Source organism: Carcharodon carcharias, chromosome 26, assembly GCF_017639515.1.
Source record: "Carcharodon carcharias isolate sCarCar2 chromosome 26, sCarCar2.pri, whole genome shotgun sequence".
Lineage (NCBI taxonomy): Eukaryota > Metazoa > Chordata > Chondrichthyes > Lamniformes > Lamnidae > Carcharodon > Carcharodon carcharias.
In genome coordinates, this window is record NC_054492.1 from 41267604 (window position 1) to 41283460 (window position 15857).

A 15857-nucleotide genomic window follows, 5' to 3' on the forward strand; every position below is an offset into this window, starting at 1 on the left:
AAGGTTTAATTTAGTTTTGTAAGAAAACTCTATGATTCGGTGGTATTATTACTGCCGAATTCAAGGCACACATCCCGAAATTTATACAAATTGCAAAACAGTTATGGCAGTTGTTTCAAGCTCCCCCTTGCGACTTGAGTTGCTAAGCATTACCATCGGCTGTGCCATAACACAATGGAATAGCTTTAGAAGAATGCATTCATGAGAGATAATAAGCAAGCACTGAATGTATGCCTTTACTGAATATAAAAAGCTCTCCATATCAAAGTAGCTGCTTTTGACGCATAGATAAGAGACTATTCTGGAAGTTGTGAATTTGGCACAAAGATAATATAGCCTTTAATCATCAACAGATTACTAGATCCAATTAGAACTGGTGTGGACTAGTATCCTTAAAAGAACATGATTTAATGTATGTTGGTATTATTGTAGATGCTTCGCTAAATGAATGTATGCTAACGAGGTTAAGAAATAATCACATTTTGCAGATGTTTTATAGAAGAAAACTGCACAAAATAAACACTCAAAAGGCTGATACTGTATCTTAGTTTCAGTAATATATTTAGTATTCTAGAACTGAAAATAATGCATTTATAACAAGATGCTGACAGTCAAATGTTTTGTACAAAATGGCTACCCCTACAACATTTTACCTGCTTTGCCACATCTTGTTCATGCTTTCTCTCCCATTTCTTCTCCTCAATTTGTAAGTTGGCTCTGTATTCAGGCAGGCTTGTCAATTCTTCTAACCAACGACGACGTGCATTTGTTAATGCTGCTTCAACCTGAAAGACCGGGACATGTTACTTCACAACAGATTACTGTTAAAAGCAACCAACAACCAAACTGAAATACCTATAAAATAAGATGGGTGCATATTTAGGAGATAGATACAAGTCACTGCTTAGCAGTTGAATCACTGTTCTTCATAACTAAGCTATGGCTCAACCATCATATAATTCTTTTTGACCAATTTCCTGGTATCAGTTGTTTGAACATCTTGTACTCCCTGCAATATTCTCACTGTCTGAAGCATCTCCACAAAAGGATCATAGAGTACATTTCTTCTTGCTTTCTTGAAGTACTTTATCACTGTGCTGGTGATAATCTAGGGGAAGACAAGGATGGTCTCCTTTAGCCAATGTAAATGAAGGAGCAAGAGCAAATTATATTGAAATGGAAATCACAATTTTACATGCACTAGATGATTTTCCATGGTATTCCTCAGAGGTTTATGCAGCACAAAAATGATGCTCAGTTCCTAAGGTGAAACAGTAATAAATTCAACTACATCTTTGTAACGCCAAGGGAACTGATGATGGAAGAGATGAGCTTGGAGGGGGCATAAGCAGAGATGGGAGAGAAAGTAGAAAGAGAAACACATGGATTCAGGGTTACAGCAAGGGGAGGCTTGACTGGTAGGCAAACAGAAAAGGGGGAAAAGGGGGAAAAGCAGAGACAAGTAGTGGACAACCTCAATCAAAATGATAAAGAACTCCATGGGCTCCTCACATTTATTGGTGGAGGTGATTAAAGGAATTTTAAGGAGATAGCTGGTAGTTAAGAGATTAACCTGGGGTTTATCTTTGACTTCAGGACAATCCTAGAATACTGGGTGGTTTTGGCAGAGGAGAACAAGATCTGAAAGAGCTTGATGGGACCAGCCAGATCCAATGTTGCATGGTGGTGTTATGTCTCAAACACACTCAAGCCTGCTCGTTAGGTCTGATGAACTAAAGATTAGAGCTGTTCTGGGAGGAATAATTAGGACGGGGGTGTTTCTTGGAATGAGGACATCAAAAGTCAGAGGTAATGGGAGTGGTTGAGAAAATTGATGGCTGCAAAGTATTGTGGTGAAAGGAAGGCCAAAATTAGGCAATTGGGAGTTTCAAATTGAAGCTGTAAATGCCAGGGGAGGGTATTTTCTAAAGACAGATGCAGAAGGAAATAGGTTCAGAAGGGACACAGGATAAGGGTGGTAATGGATACAGCGAAGATGTCACAGATGGCCGCCTTGGTTATAGAGAGCCACAGGAGATGGCAAGTTTGAATTGCTTGCCACAAATGTGGGCAGGAAAGTTTTAAGTGGTGGGAGATGTTTAGGGAGCACAGGAGGACAATGAAATTAAGAGAGAGGGAAAGGAGCGGGGGGGTGGGGAGAGCTGAGATTGAGGTTGAAAACTCAGGATGAGGAATCACTCACGGCACAGATAAGGCTGTGGTGTGGGGTGGGGGGAGGTGGGGTAAGGATCTGAGAAATTTGGGGTGTAACATCTTGATATGAATTAGAAATACATACAAACATACGAATTAGGAATTCTAATTAGGGCCATTCAGCCCTTCGGGCCTGCTCCACCATTCAATAAGATCATGGCTGATCTGATTTTAACCACATTCCTGCTTACCCCAGATAACCTTTCACCCCTTTGCTTATCAAGAATCTACCTACCCCTGTCTTAAAAATGTTCAAGGATTCTGCCTCAGCCAACTTTTGAGGAAGAGAATTTCAAAGTCTAACAACCTTCCAAGAGAAAAAAAAATCCTCATCTGTTCCTAAAAGAGTGACCTCTTATTTTGAAACAGTGACCCCAAGTTCTAGATTCTCCCACAAGAGGAAACACCCCTTCCACATGCACCCTGTCAAGGCCCCTCAGGATCTTATGTGTCAATCAAGTCGCCATTTACTCTTCTAAACTCCAGCGGATACAAGCCTAGCCTGTCCAGCCTTTCCTCATAAGACAACCCACCCATTCCAGGTCTTAATCTAGTAAACATTCTCATGCATTTACATCTTTCCTTAAATAAGGAGACCAATACTGTACAGAGTACTCCAGATGTGGTCACCAATGGCCTGTATAACTGAAACATAATCTCCGTACTCTTGTGTTCAATTCCCCTTGCAATAAACGATAACGTTCTATTAGCTTTCCCTATTACTTGCTGCAGCTGCATACTAACCAACCTTTTGCAATTCATGCACCTGGACACCCAGATCCCTCTGCATCTCAGAACTCTGCAATCTCTCACCGTTAGATAATATGCTTCTTTTTCATTCATCCTGCCAAAATGGACTACTCACATTTTTCCACATTATACTCCATTTGCAAGATCTTTGCCCACTCACCTAACTTACCTATATCCTTTTGTAGCCTCATGTTCTCTCCACAAATTACTTTCCTACCTATCTTTGTGCCATCAGCAAATTTAGTAACCATACCATCTGTTCCTTCATCCAAATCATTTATATTAACAATAAAGAGTTGAGGCCCCAGCACTGATCCCTGTGACACATCGCTTGTCATACCTGCCAATCAGAAAATGACCCACTTATGCCTACCATTTCCTGTTAGCTAGCCAATCTTCTATCTATGCCAATATGTCACCCCCTACACCATGAGCTTTTATCTTCTGCAATAACGTTTGATAAGGCACCTTGTCAAATGTGTTCTGAAAATCTAAGTACAGTACATCCATCGGTTCCCCTTTATCCATAGCACCTGTTACTTCTTCAAAGAACGCCAGTAAATTAGTTAAACATGATTTCCCTTTCACACAACCATGTTAACTTTGCCTTGAATTTATCTAAGTGTCCTGTTATAACATCTTTCTTAATAGCTTCTAATATTTTCCATGATAGATGTTAGGCTAACTGGCCTATAGTTTTCTGCTTTGTCTCCCTCCTTTTTTGAAAAAAGGAGTTACATTAGCTATTTTCCAATCTAATGGAACCTTCCCCTAATCTAGGGAGTCTTGGAATTAATGCATCAACTACCTCACTAGCCACTTCTTTTAAGACCCTAGGATGAAATCCATCAGGACCCAGGGGCTTGTCAACCTACAGTTCCAACGATTTGCTCAGTGCCACTTCCCTGGCGATTGTATTTTTCTCAAGTTCCTCCCAATTTTTGATATACAGCTATTTCTAGGATGTTACTTGTATCTATCATAAACACGGATACAAAATACCTATTTCAATTCATCTGCCCTCTCCTCATTTTCCATTATTAACTTCCCGGATTCACTTTCCATAGGACCAATGCTCACTTTGTTAACTTTTCTATTTTTTAATATCTATAGAAACTCTTACTATTTGTCTTTATATTTCTAACTAGCCTTCTCTCATACTCTAATTTTTCCCTCCTTATTAATCTTTTAGTCATTCTTTGCTGTTTTTTATATTCCATCCAACCTTCTGACCTGCCAACCATCTTAGCGCAATTATATGCTTTTTCTTCAAGTTTGATACTATCTTTAACTTTAGTTACCACAGATGGTGGATCCTCCCCTTGGAATTTTTCTTTCTCATTGGAATGCATCTATTCTGTGCATTCTGAAATATCTCCTTAAATGTTTGCTACTGCATCTCTTTGACCTATCCCTTAAACTCATTTGCCAGTTCCCTTTTGCTAGCTCTGCTTTCATGCCCTCATAATTGCCCTTATTTAAGTTTAAAATACTAGTCTTAGCCCCACCTCTTCTCTCCTTCAAATTGAATGTAAAATTCAACATTATGATTAACGCTACCTTCACTATGAGGTAATTAATTAATCCTATCTCGTTGCACAATACCAGGTCTCGTATAGCCTGCTTCCTGGTTGGCTCTATAATGTGCTGATCTTAGAAATTATCCCTAAAACATTCTATGAATTTATCATCTAAGCTACCTTTGCCCATCTGGTTGTTCCAGTCTATATGTAGATTAAAATCTACATGATAATCGCCATACCTGTCTGACAAGCTCCCACTATTTCTTCTTTGATAGCCTGTCCTACCATGTAATTACTTTAGGGGGCCTGTACCCCACTTCCACAAGCAACTTCTTGTCTTTATCATTTCTCAACTCTACCCAAACCACTTGTTTCCTGAACTTGGGTCATCCCCCTCTATTGTATTAATGCCATCTTTAATTAACAGATCCACCCCTCCATCTTTTCCTAACTTCCTATCCTTCCTAAGTCACATACCCTTCAATATTCAAGTCTCAATCTATGCCATTCTACAACCATGTCTCTGTAATGGCTATTAGATCGTGTTTATCCCTATTTGCACTCAGTTCATCTGAACTAAATTGCTTCTGTTTAGGTAGGTTTCTCTCAATTGAAAGATACTTTCAAGGTCAGTAGAAACTTGCAGAGAGTTACAGTTTCTGAAATGGAACAGTCCAGGCATTCAAAAACAATATGCGCAGTCACAGTTATCAGGAAGCAAAGAAGCATTATGGTCAAGATTCAATCTGCCATATCTTCACCTGGCTTTACCAGCAATGGCCCAGAGGCTTGTCATTTTGTAAATTGGGCCTATATTCTCTGGAGTTTAGAAGAATGTAAGGCAAGCTTACACAAGAAATACACAAGATTCTGAAAAGGCTTGATAGGGTAGATGCAGAGAGGTTGTTTCCACTGGTTTGGGAAACTGACACATGGACCCAGATAAGGGGCTGATCATTTAGGACCAATTTGAGGAGAAATTACTCCACTCAAGGGTCTTTGGAATTCCCTTCTCCAGAGGGCTGTGGATTCTCCATCGTAAAATACATTTAAGGTTGGGATAGACAGATTTTTGATCTCTCAGGGAATCAAGGGAGATGGGGAGCAGGCAAGAATATGCAGTTGAAGCCCAAGATCTGCCACGTTTAATATTTAATGGCAGTGGAAGCTCGACAGTCTGTATAGTCTACTCCTGCTCCTAGTTCTTGTCAAACATAGAATAATCAGCTAACCATTGAGATTATTAGAAAGCGGTTTTGTAAATACTGTGAAATTGCTAGAAAGCAACAGCAATATTTGCAAACATCATATTATTACGGTGGAGCTTTTTGGTAACTCAAAAGCAGCACTCATTAACATTCTACCAATTAAAGCATTAGAGTGACAAGCTGGATAAGAAAATAGTACTGTTGTCTTCAAGTCAAAAGTATCAGGCTGATGTCAAAGATCTTATGCCATTAGAGTAAAAAGGACAGTGTTCTCAGCACCCATGGACCAAATTCATCCCTCAATCCAACTCTACCAAAGACAGAATAATGAGTCATTCATCCAATCGTTGTTTATGGGATGTTGCACTGCACAAAACTAGCTGCCATTTTTTGCCTTTATAAGAACTGTTAATCCAGTTCAAAAGTAAGTAATTTGTGAAAACTTTGGAATGTCTTAGAGACATGTATGAAATCTTTCAATAACTGGAAGTGCTTTGGAAAGGTCAATGTTTACATATTACTAGTCATTGCTTTTCACAATCTGTGTTGGCAGCATTGTTTGATATCTTACCAGTTTGGCAACATTATCTTCATGCTTTTTCTGCAGTTCTAGTTCAAGTTGTTTTGAGGCCTCTCCAACTGCCATTATATTTTCCTCCTTAGCTTGATGCTCCAATGTCATTTTTAAACTAGCTAGCCGAGCTTCTAATTCTTGGGACGTATAAACTTCTGTGCCAGAGAACTGCTCAGTTTGACAAGTTTGATCCATCTTAGATGAAGTCTTTTGCTCTACTGCTTCCACAGTCTTATGGAGACGAAGCTGCCATTCTGTCTCAATTGCACGTATTGCTTGGTCTTTAAGCTAATAAAGAAAAATTGAACCAAGCAATGACAATGCTTGAAATTAAAACATCCTTGACTCTGCATCTAGGTGATAGATATATAAGCAGTATCTAATAGTCACTGTACTTCAAAAGTAATTATTTCTGTGAAGCACTGTTTTCCCCCTCAAATAGGTGTACAAGATCCCACTGCACTATTGAAAGAGTAGGAGGGTTCTTCCAGTGCCCTGACCAATATATTTTACTCAACCAATATCACAAAAAACCCAAAAGATTAAGCTAGTCCTTATTACAATATTAGTTGTGGGATCTTGATGTGCATGAATTGGCTGCCACATTTCCCTACATTACAGCGATTGTACTTCAAAGTACTAACTGGCTGTAAAGCACTTTGGGACATCCCTAGATCACGAATGGCACTATACAAACAAGATTTTTTTAAACCTTCAGGATCCCAGACATCCTCAACCTCACATTTAATGGGTTCCTTGCATAATTCCAGTGATTCAGAGAAAACACAAAATGGTAATTAAGTAACATTCTAGAGAAGTTTTACTGTTAGTAGTACCAACGTTTGAGATTTAGTTACAATAAAATCTATTGTATTTGGGATTAATTTTCTAGTGATTAAATAGAGCAATTAGTTTAGAAAAAACAAAATTGCAAACACAAAGCAACATACACAACTATCAGTACATAAATTGATGTCAAGCTCAAAAAGTAAGCATTTTAAAAAATTCTTTGTAACTCTTTATTTCAGGCAATACCACTAGTGAAATCTGAGCATAGAGAAGACTTATTTTCTGAAGCTGAGAATAAATCTACAAGCTCTTCATTACCAAGATGGTGGTGACAGCAAAGGATCAACAGAGCACAGTTTGACCACTTTTACATTATTAGCAAGATGTATTATCACCTTTTGTTGTTCTTCTTGCCACTGTGTTTTGACCAGCACAACACGCCTCTCAATTTGCTGCTCAATATCAGTTTCTTTTTCTGCCATCCATTGGTCCCTTGCAGCTAACATTGTAGCTTTGTGTTGTTCTTCCAGCTCAGCCTGCAGCTCACTCAAACGCTCTTTCATTTCTTCTGAAAATGCCTTTTTCATCTGAAATATTAAAATTTACACTTCAAGTACTATATTTAGAGTGCAGTAATATTTATAGTGAGGAGCAAATATTCCTTTTTCTACGAGCAGCATTATATTTGAGAATGGAAAAAGCCCTTATCAAAGGTCTAAAAGCTTATTAATATTTGACTTTTTGGATCTGGGCCTACTGCATGACATAACTCAAGAATTCTACATTTTTTTTGTTGGTTCATTACTTCTGCCGTTGCCTACTAAAAATGTTTTAATGTAATGAGAGCATCTTGGCTTTGAATAACTGAGGCTGCATTTTAAAAGTTAAGATCGTGAGTATCCTAGTATTTTGTGGGGATTCCCCAATGTAGAGGCTGCCTGCACAATTAATTAAAAAGAACACTGCCCTACTGCTCAAATGGGACATTTCCAATTATGACTGCTGACATCACCCATCTGAATACTGACAATTGATGCTGTAGTTAAGAAACCAGTGATAAATGCTGCCAGATCTGTGTATTTTCCGTGTTTACTTCAGAATTCCAACATTTGCAGTAATTTGATTTGTGGTACCTCCCCAAATTAGCTTCATTTAGGATCCTAACACACAGATTTTAAACCCATCAAACTGGGTTGAATTTGAACTCAGATTTGAAATGATGAAAGGACAGTGCTGCAACTAACAACAATAACTACCAATTCTGGTAATTATATTTAAGCTACTGAACTTTTTTTTGGCTAATGATCATTATTGTATGAAATAGTAACAGGAATCTGAAAACATACAGAACTTGGGATCTCTCTCTTTTCTGATGAACTGGGCATCTTCCAACTAGCCTTCTTGGTAAGAGAAAAATAATTAAAAGATAGTCACCTGATCAAATACAAAATCTGTTTTTGATAATCTACAAGACCCCACTAGCGCCACTCTATTCCAAAGCACAAGGCTTTGTGAAATATACGTATATCAAATGTAGAACTTCTGGCACTCATTAGAACCATCAGTCAGAAGATTTGACAAAATATATCCTCCCAATAGCTGCTTTTAGTCAGCCTGGACAATTTTACATTCACCATTCAGCCAGTGGGGCAAGGCCTGAACTTAAGAACCAGTGGCACTAGTGTGAGGTTTTTATTAAGTAAAAGTAGGATGAGGAATTTATGTAATGTTGTCTCTAAGGTCTCAAAATGAACAGGTATTTAATGATTTCCCACCCCAAATTATGACATGCAAAACTTCCACTGAACATGAATGATAAATATTTTTTCATGTTAAATACTAACTTCCTGTTCAGTTGTTGATAACTTGAGGGACATTTCTTCTCTCAATCTGCTCTCCAAGGAGTCTTTTTCTTTACAGATGGTAATGTAGCACTCTTGCACTCCAGACATCTCGTGATTCAATTGCTCCAGGTGATTGCTACAGCATGAAAAGGATTTAGGAGCAAAAAAAAAAATTGGTCCAGAAAATAATACAATTCCATCATACCTTCTTAATCCAGCAAGAAATTTGAGTATCATTTCATTAGTCACAGTACTACCCATACCCAGTTCTAGGTGTATTATATCGCTCAGACATATTCATACTGGCTCATTTTGAACATACTTTATTTGTCCTTTTTTTTGTCTGTGATAGCAATGACACTGGTGATTTCAATACTCCTGTTTGGGTGGCATTTGCATGTGTACTTCAAACATCAAGTTTACAAAATGACAAGGCCGAAACAGAGTGTGCATATGTCTTTTGATCATTAAGTGCTTAGCGTCCTTGGCTACAGAATGGTGAAAGTTGTTTGTGCAGTAAATTTACCTGTATTATGTCAGTGTACGAAAAGAGTTTTCCACTAAAATTAATGCAAGTGGCTACAATGTGTTGCCATTGCCATACCTGTGATTAGTTAGCGAATTCTACTAGACAACACCCGTTTATAAAACTGAACTACAATTGATGAAGTTATAATTGAAATTAATCAGAATAAGCCCTGTAAAGTCTGTCTATCACAAACTCACTTTACTTGTGTGATCTGCTGTTTATAAAACTCAGTCAGTTGAGCTTTCTCTAATTTGTGCTGCTCCAGCAGATCCTGCTGAAGTCGACATTTGGAATCTTCATGATGTTGCTGATGAATTCGCTCACATCTGCAGTGTTACATCATACAACAGAAACAAGCACACAAGAACAAATTACTTTTTTTGTATCACTCACATCAAAGTAAAGCTTTTAATGCATTGGGCAGATGCAAAAATCCATTACCTACTATTGTAACCGATCTGAAATACACTAACTATTAAACATTTTTGGCTTGTACGCCAATGCCCATTTCATTCAAATAGCTGTAACATTGTACCTGTCAACTGCCTCTTGCTTATCCTGGTCAAAGTCCTGAATCATCTGACGCATCTCATTATATAACTCCTGATTTGCTTCTTTAAATTGTTTCTCACTATCAGTTAGTTTTTCAATCTGCTGTTGTTTATTCTAAGTAAGAAAGCAGAAGTTTTAAAGTAAGGATTAAATCAAGAAACGCAATAACCTAATTGTGCACAAATTTTGAGCTGGAATTCAATTTTCACCTCAATTTCTTTGAGTAAAACCTTCAATTCACATTGCAGCTTCTCAACTTCTTCTCGGAGAGCCTTTTCAGAGGTAGATGAGCAGGGTCCTACTGCTTCCAGCTGCTTTTCTAATGCGCTGGCTCTCACCTTAACGCACACAATTAAATTCAGTTATTTAGCTTTAAGTCTTCCCACAGCAGCCAATTTGGCAAATACAAAAAGAAAAAAAGTCTCACTTTTAATACACTCTAATATTTCACAATTAAGTCGTGCTTCCAATTGAACTTCCACCATTAAAGGCCAGCTGAAGGCATGCAAGCACAAGATGGAGGATTGAGTGAGCTTCCACTCATTGAAAACTGCCAAAAAAATCTGCAGTGTTGGATTGAAATTTATAGAAAAGAAACCCTACTACTCAAGAATGCTGAAGAACAATAAGATAAATAATTCAAGAAGTCATAAGGAATCAGTTTTCTAAGTCTTCAGCAGAAGTGAAGTACATATAGCCTCTGACTCTTCTCAGGTAATAGACCTTGGGACCATGGGTGACTTGCTTCCACTCTGGTTCAATGGGTTCTGTGATGGCCAATAAGTCCAATGCGCGATCTGCAGACTCTGCCACACGTGGGGCAGATGGCGTTTGAAAGGGCGGATAGATGGGTTTTTGAGAGGTTCTCTCTGATGTTCCTGACAAAGTCTTTCAATGGATTTGGTGCCTCCCTGAATGAACCTTCTGCATTTTAGTTGGTTACAAGCCAGGGACTGCCATGAGTCAGTGGGGATATTTGACCTCTTTAGTGATGCTTTTGGACATCTCTAAAGTGTTGCTGTTGCCTTCCAGGGAGTCTCCTGCCACAGCTGAGCTCTAAGTAGAGCAGTTGCTTCAGGAGTCTGGTGTCCAGAAAATCTAACATGCTTTTACATGCAAGGAACATGCCAAAGCATGTTAAAAAAATTAAGCTAAGCCAATGGGTACCAACCAGGTTAGGAAGGTCTTTCTAAAGGTAGAGCGAGTTGGAAGGCAGGAGGAATTAAACAGGGAGTGGCAGAGTGTGGAACCACGTTGGCTGAACATTCTGTAACCAATGGTGGCATGGAGTGCACAGAAAACCATTTTTGGGCAGGATAAAGGACTCAAGGGAAATGCAAAGACAGAACAGGATAAGCTGATGATGAAGTATATCTACAAGCATTTTAAATTTAACACAGCCATACAAAATCAGTGAAAATGAATATTTTCATGAGAAATATACTATTGTGAGTATATTATGGGTAAGAGAGTTTTGAGCAAGTTAGAATTTAGGGAGGATAGAAGACAGGGGCCAGCAAGAAGTCTCAATGTCATGAAGGCATGTATAAGGGCTTTAGAGGCATTTTTAAGGGCTTTAAAGGCAAAGGACAGCAATGTTAAGACAATACGTAAACTAATCTGGAAATCTGACACATACAAATAATAGTAGATGAAAATAGCTTGCAGAAAAAAGGGGCAGTTAAAGTTGAACACAAGCACAAAGACTTCTTGGAAAATTTATTTCTAAACGCGATTAAGAGAATCAGTCCACTGGAGACATCTAATTCCTATTGTGAACGAATGACAAAAACTATTTAAATGCTATTTGACATTTAAATTTAATCACAGAAGTGTTACTGCACTCAGCTGATGGTCAGTGGACTGAAGCAATTACATTTTCCTTATTTTATGACAAGTAGGTCAACAAAATTAAGTGGGTAGGGATTTTTTATTTTCAATACTACTTCATCAAATATTATAACATTTGAAAGAGAATCACCCATACAACTGACCTCATGACTTCTTGACATTTTTTCAGCATTTTGTAACTGCTCCTTTAGCTCAGCTATTTGTTTTTGACTTTCTTTAATTTCGTTCTGAAACTGAGTCACTTGATGACGTTTTGTTCTGATGCTGCTTAGTGATCGTTCCAGTTCAGCCTTCAGTTCCATTATCATCTCATCCTTAAACAACATTTTATCTGAACCACCTCGCCGCATTGTGCTTAGAGAAGGGGTAGGAGCAGAAAAGAAAGGGTAAGTAAAGACACAGCCCAGAGTATTTTGCTTAATCTTGCCCAAATCTCTCCTTGCAGCTAAATTTTCTAATCTAAAAACTTACATTTGTACTATTTTGACTCAGCCTTTACTGAAACAAAATCTACTTACACATTGGCTACTGGAACCCAAGTAATCACCCACAGAGTAGAAGGTCTGTTTTAAACATGTCGATCCCTGCTTTTGCAAGTGGATAGAAATTACTGCCTATTACTGGTTTCCATTCTCCATTTATTGCAACGCAGAGTAAAGGGTGTATGGGAGTGAAAACAGGAACAGGAATTGTGATGTACAATGAATCCAGGCCTGGTGCTTCCAATGCAAACATCATTCCAACTTTCTGCTGCTTGCTAACATACAGCCAGCATTAAATGTGCTGTTGAGTGGCTGCACACCTCAGCAGATGAGCCAAGTTTATGTGAGTCCAGCACCCCTTAAAGCCAGCTTGCACCTCTTAAAGGGGAGATGGATTCTGGCTGCAGAAGGTTCTGGAATGGTTGGTGGAATAGGGCCTGAGCAGAAAGAGGAGCAAATTATGGCAGAAAAAAAGGGCTGAGAACATGCTCCAAGGTTATTTGACATTATACTGGACCTTAGATTGCATCTCTGCTCCTCTCCACTACCTGTACTATCAGGGGACCAGAGGCTCTCCAAGGCAACTTTGCAAAGGCAGTGGGACCAGATAGCTATGGCAGTTGATGCTAGAGTCAAGCCCCAAAGATCTGGATGCAGTGCCTCAAAATGTTTAATGACCTCACACAAGTGGTCAATGTCAAGTATCTGCAAATGCCATATCCCACTAACTGCCTCCAACAGAGCTCAATGTGCCATACCCCATCATTCACCAATCAACAATCTTTAAGAACCAAGAATCATACCTTACATTAATAGCTTCATCTCACCCTCATACACTTAGCATTGTTACAAGCCTCATATCCACAGCTCATAGCTTTCATACATGCCACCTATTCAACCATGACAGTTAGACAGCATAACACTTACTGACACGCTACTCTCTCTCACAGGGCAAGGTGGCATATAACGGAAGGCATCAGAATCTCACCGACAGGGGAGGAGAATTGTGGCTTACCCCAACAGAGAAGAGTTTCTGCCATCACTGGAGCGGCCATTGTGGAAGCAGGGTCAGAAAAAGTTGGGGGTGGGGGGTGGTGTGTGGAGAAAAAGAGGAAAAATAGGTGCTATAATCATACAAGATGAGTGCATCTTTATCACTAATTCTCCTTCTCATACCCTATTTCATAATTTTTTCAAACTTATTCATTCATGGAATGTGGCCATCACTGGCAAGAGGGGCATTTATGAGCCATCCTTAACTGCCCTTGAAGCTGGGAGTGAGCCACCCTGGGAACCACTGCAGTCCAGGTCGTGTACATACAGTGCTGTTTGGTAGGGAGTGTCCAGTCTTGACCCAGCAATAAAAAGGAACAGCGATATTTTTCCAAATCAGAATAATGTGAGAGGGGAATTTGCAGGTGGCAGTATTCCCATGTGCCAATATATCCTTTTAGGTGGTGCTGTAGAAGGCAGCTTGGCAAGTTGCTGCAGTGCATTTTGTAGATGAGACACACTGCAGTCACGGTGTGCCATTGGCAGAGGGAGTGAATGTTTAAGGTGGTAGACTGGGTGCCAATCAAGTGGGTTGCTTTGTCCTGGATGGTGTTGCAGTTAGAGTTTTGTTGGAAATCTCATCTGGACAAATGGAACGTATTGCATCATAATCCTGACTTGAACTTTGTAGACAGTGAAAAGACTTTTAGAAGCCACTTATTTCAGAATACCCAGCTTTTGGCCTTGGCCTTTGCCCACAGCTTCAATGTGGCAAGATGAAAGCAAAATACTGAGATCTGAAATAAAAACAATGCGCTGGAAAAACTCAGGTCTGGCAATATCTGTGAAGAAAAAGAGAAACAGAGCCAACATTTCAAATCCAAATGACTCTTCTTTGAATTGACTTCATCTTGGATTCGAAATGTTGACTCACTCTCCATGGATGCTGCCAGACCTGCTGACTTTTTCCAGCACTTTGCCTTTATTTCAATGTGGCCAGTTCAGTTGAGTGGCCTCCTGGATATTGGTGGTGGGGAATTCTGGGTTAGTAATCTGTTGCATGTCACACTCTTGTTGAAGAGAGTAACTTCTCGGCATTGTGTGGTATGGATGTTATTTCCCACTTAACAGTCCACACCTGAATGTTGTCCAGGTCTTGTCGCATGCAGGTACAGGCAACTTCAGTATCTGAGAAGTTCCAAATGGAACTGAACACTGTGCAATCATCAGTGAACATTCCCACTTCTGACCCTATGATGAAGACAAGGTCAATGACAAAGCAGCTGAAGATGGTTGGGCCTAGGCATTCCAGCTAGGGCTGAAATAGTTGTTTCCTACAACCACAACCATAACGCTGGACTAGTAATCCAGAGACCCATGGTAATGCCCTGGGGACCAGCAATGTGGTTGATTCTTAAATGCCCTCTGAACAAGGTCAATTAGGGATGGGCAATAAATGCTGGGCTAGCCAGCAACGCCCATATCCAATAAATTTTTAAAAAATCTTTCATTTGTCCTAGGTATGACTCTAGGCAGTGCAGCATTTCACCTCCATCATCCCTCCAACATTACAACCCCACCGCTCCCCCCAACAATTTCCATTGGGCAAAATCATCCCAGATTTGCATTAAGTGCAGCAATGGGTGGGGAAAACGACGTTTTACCTGCCAACTGCAAAAGTGGCTTCTCACGCCATATCGCCCCAATCCCACTACACTAATTATGTGTTTGCCGGAAACACACCTTTTCCACGGTGGTTGGGTTCTCATTCGCCCACCACACCATCACCTCACTGCTTCATCACGCTGAATGCCATATTTTAAGTGCAGTCATGCACTTCCAGCCCAGGACTGTTATATGAAAGACAGGATGGCTCTGAATGGCAAAAAGGCTACAGCCCCCAGGTTAAATGATGTGTCCCTCAAGCATCTATTGGACGCAGTGGAGGTCTGCCGTGATATCCTCTACTGCCGCTCTGGCCGCAGAAGAGGCAACATCACCACCAATCTGGATTGGGAGGAGGTGGCAGCAGTGGTCAGCGTAAGCGCCCCACAAAGGAGGACAGCCACCCAGTGCAGCAGAGGATGAATGATCTCCTTCGTTCCGCCAGGGTAAGTCACTCATCTCGACACTCAACTCACCCTCTTACAAACCCATCACACATCCACAGGGCCCTTACTCACTGCCAGTTTAAGGACATCACCATTCACACACTCACACATACCTTCATTGCCCTCATCCCGTCCATGGGAACACTCGCCACCCACATATTCCAGGCATATTTGTCATCTGGCCCGCAAGTATCCTGCTTACACTCTCTCCATCTCTATTCGTGTAGGACGAGCTGGCACAGAAGAAGAGAGGTCGCAGACTGGTGGAAGACGGCCCGAAATCAAAAGGTCCTCACGGACTTTGAAAACAGAGCCATCCAGCTGGCAAGGATCTGGACTGCTCCTGGTACTCTCCCAAGTGAGGATCCAACAGTGCAACATCCATCAGGCAACCATGCTGTGAGTGATGCGTCCTGTTTCACAGGCCACTGCCATGC

General features: G+C 40.1%; 1 protein-coding gene across 5 annotated transcripts in view; it reads right to left on the bottom strand.

Moving 5' to 3' along the window:
• Positions 1 to 15857, bottom strand: part of cep152 (centrosomal protein 152) — a 100560-nt gene that overhangs the window by 29459 nt on the left and 55244 nt on the right. For 3 of the 5 annotated variants that reach the window (XM_041175286.1, XM_041175284.1, XM_041175288.1), the window contains 9 exons: positions 13332 to 13358; positions 11978 to 12188; positions 10193 to 10321; positions 9967 to 10097; positions 9629 to 9757; positions 8903 to 9038; positions 7454 to 7645; positions 6267 to 6557; positions 654 to 785 (listed from right to left, as the gene is read on the bottom strand). In XM_041175286.1, coding sequence (XP_041031220.1) covers positions 654 to 785; positions 6267 to 6557; positions 7454 to 7645; positions 8903 to 9038; positions 9629 to 9757; positions 9967 to 10097; positions 10193 to 10321; positions 11978 to 12188; positions 13332 to 13358 — 1378 coding nt within the window. The remainder of the gene's footprint in view (positions 1 to 653; positions 786 to 6266; positions 6558 to 7453; positions 7646 to 8902; positions 9039 to 9628; positions 9758 to 9966; positions 10098 to 10192; positions 10322 to 11977; positions 12189 to 13331; positions 13359 to 15857) is intronic. The other 2 variants (XM_041175285.1, XM_041175287.1) reach the window with 2 other exon arrangements.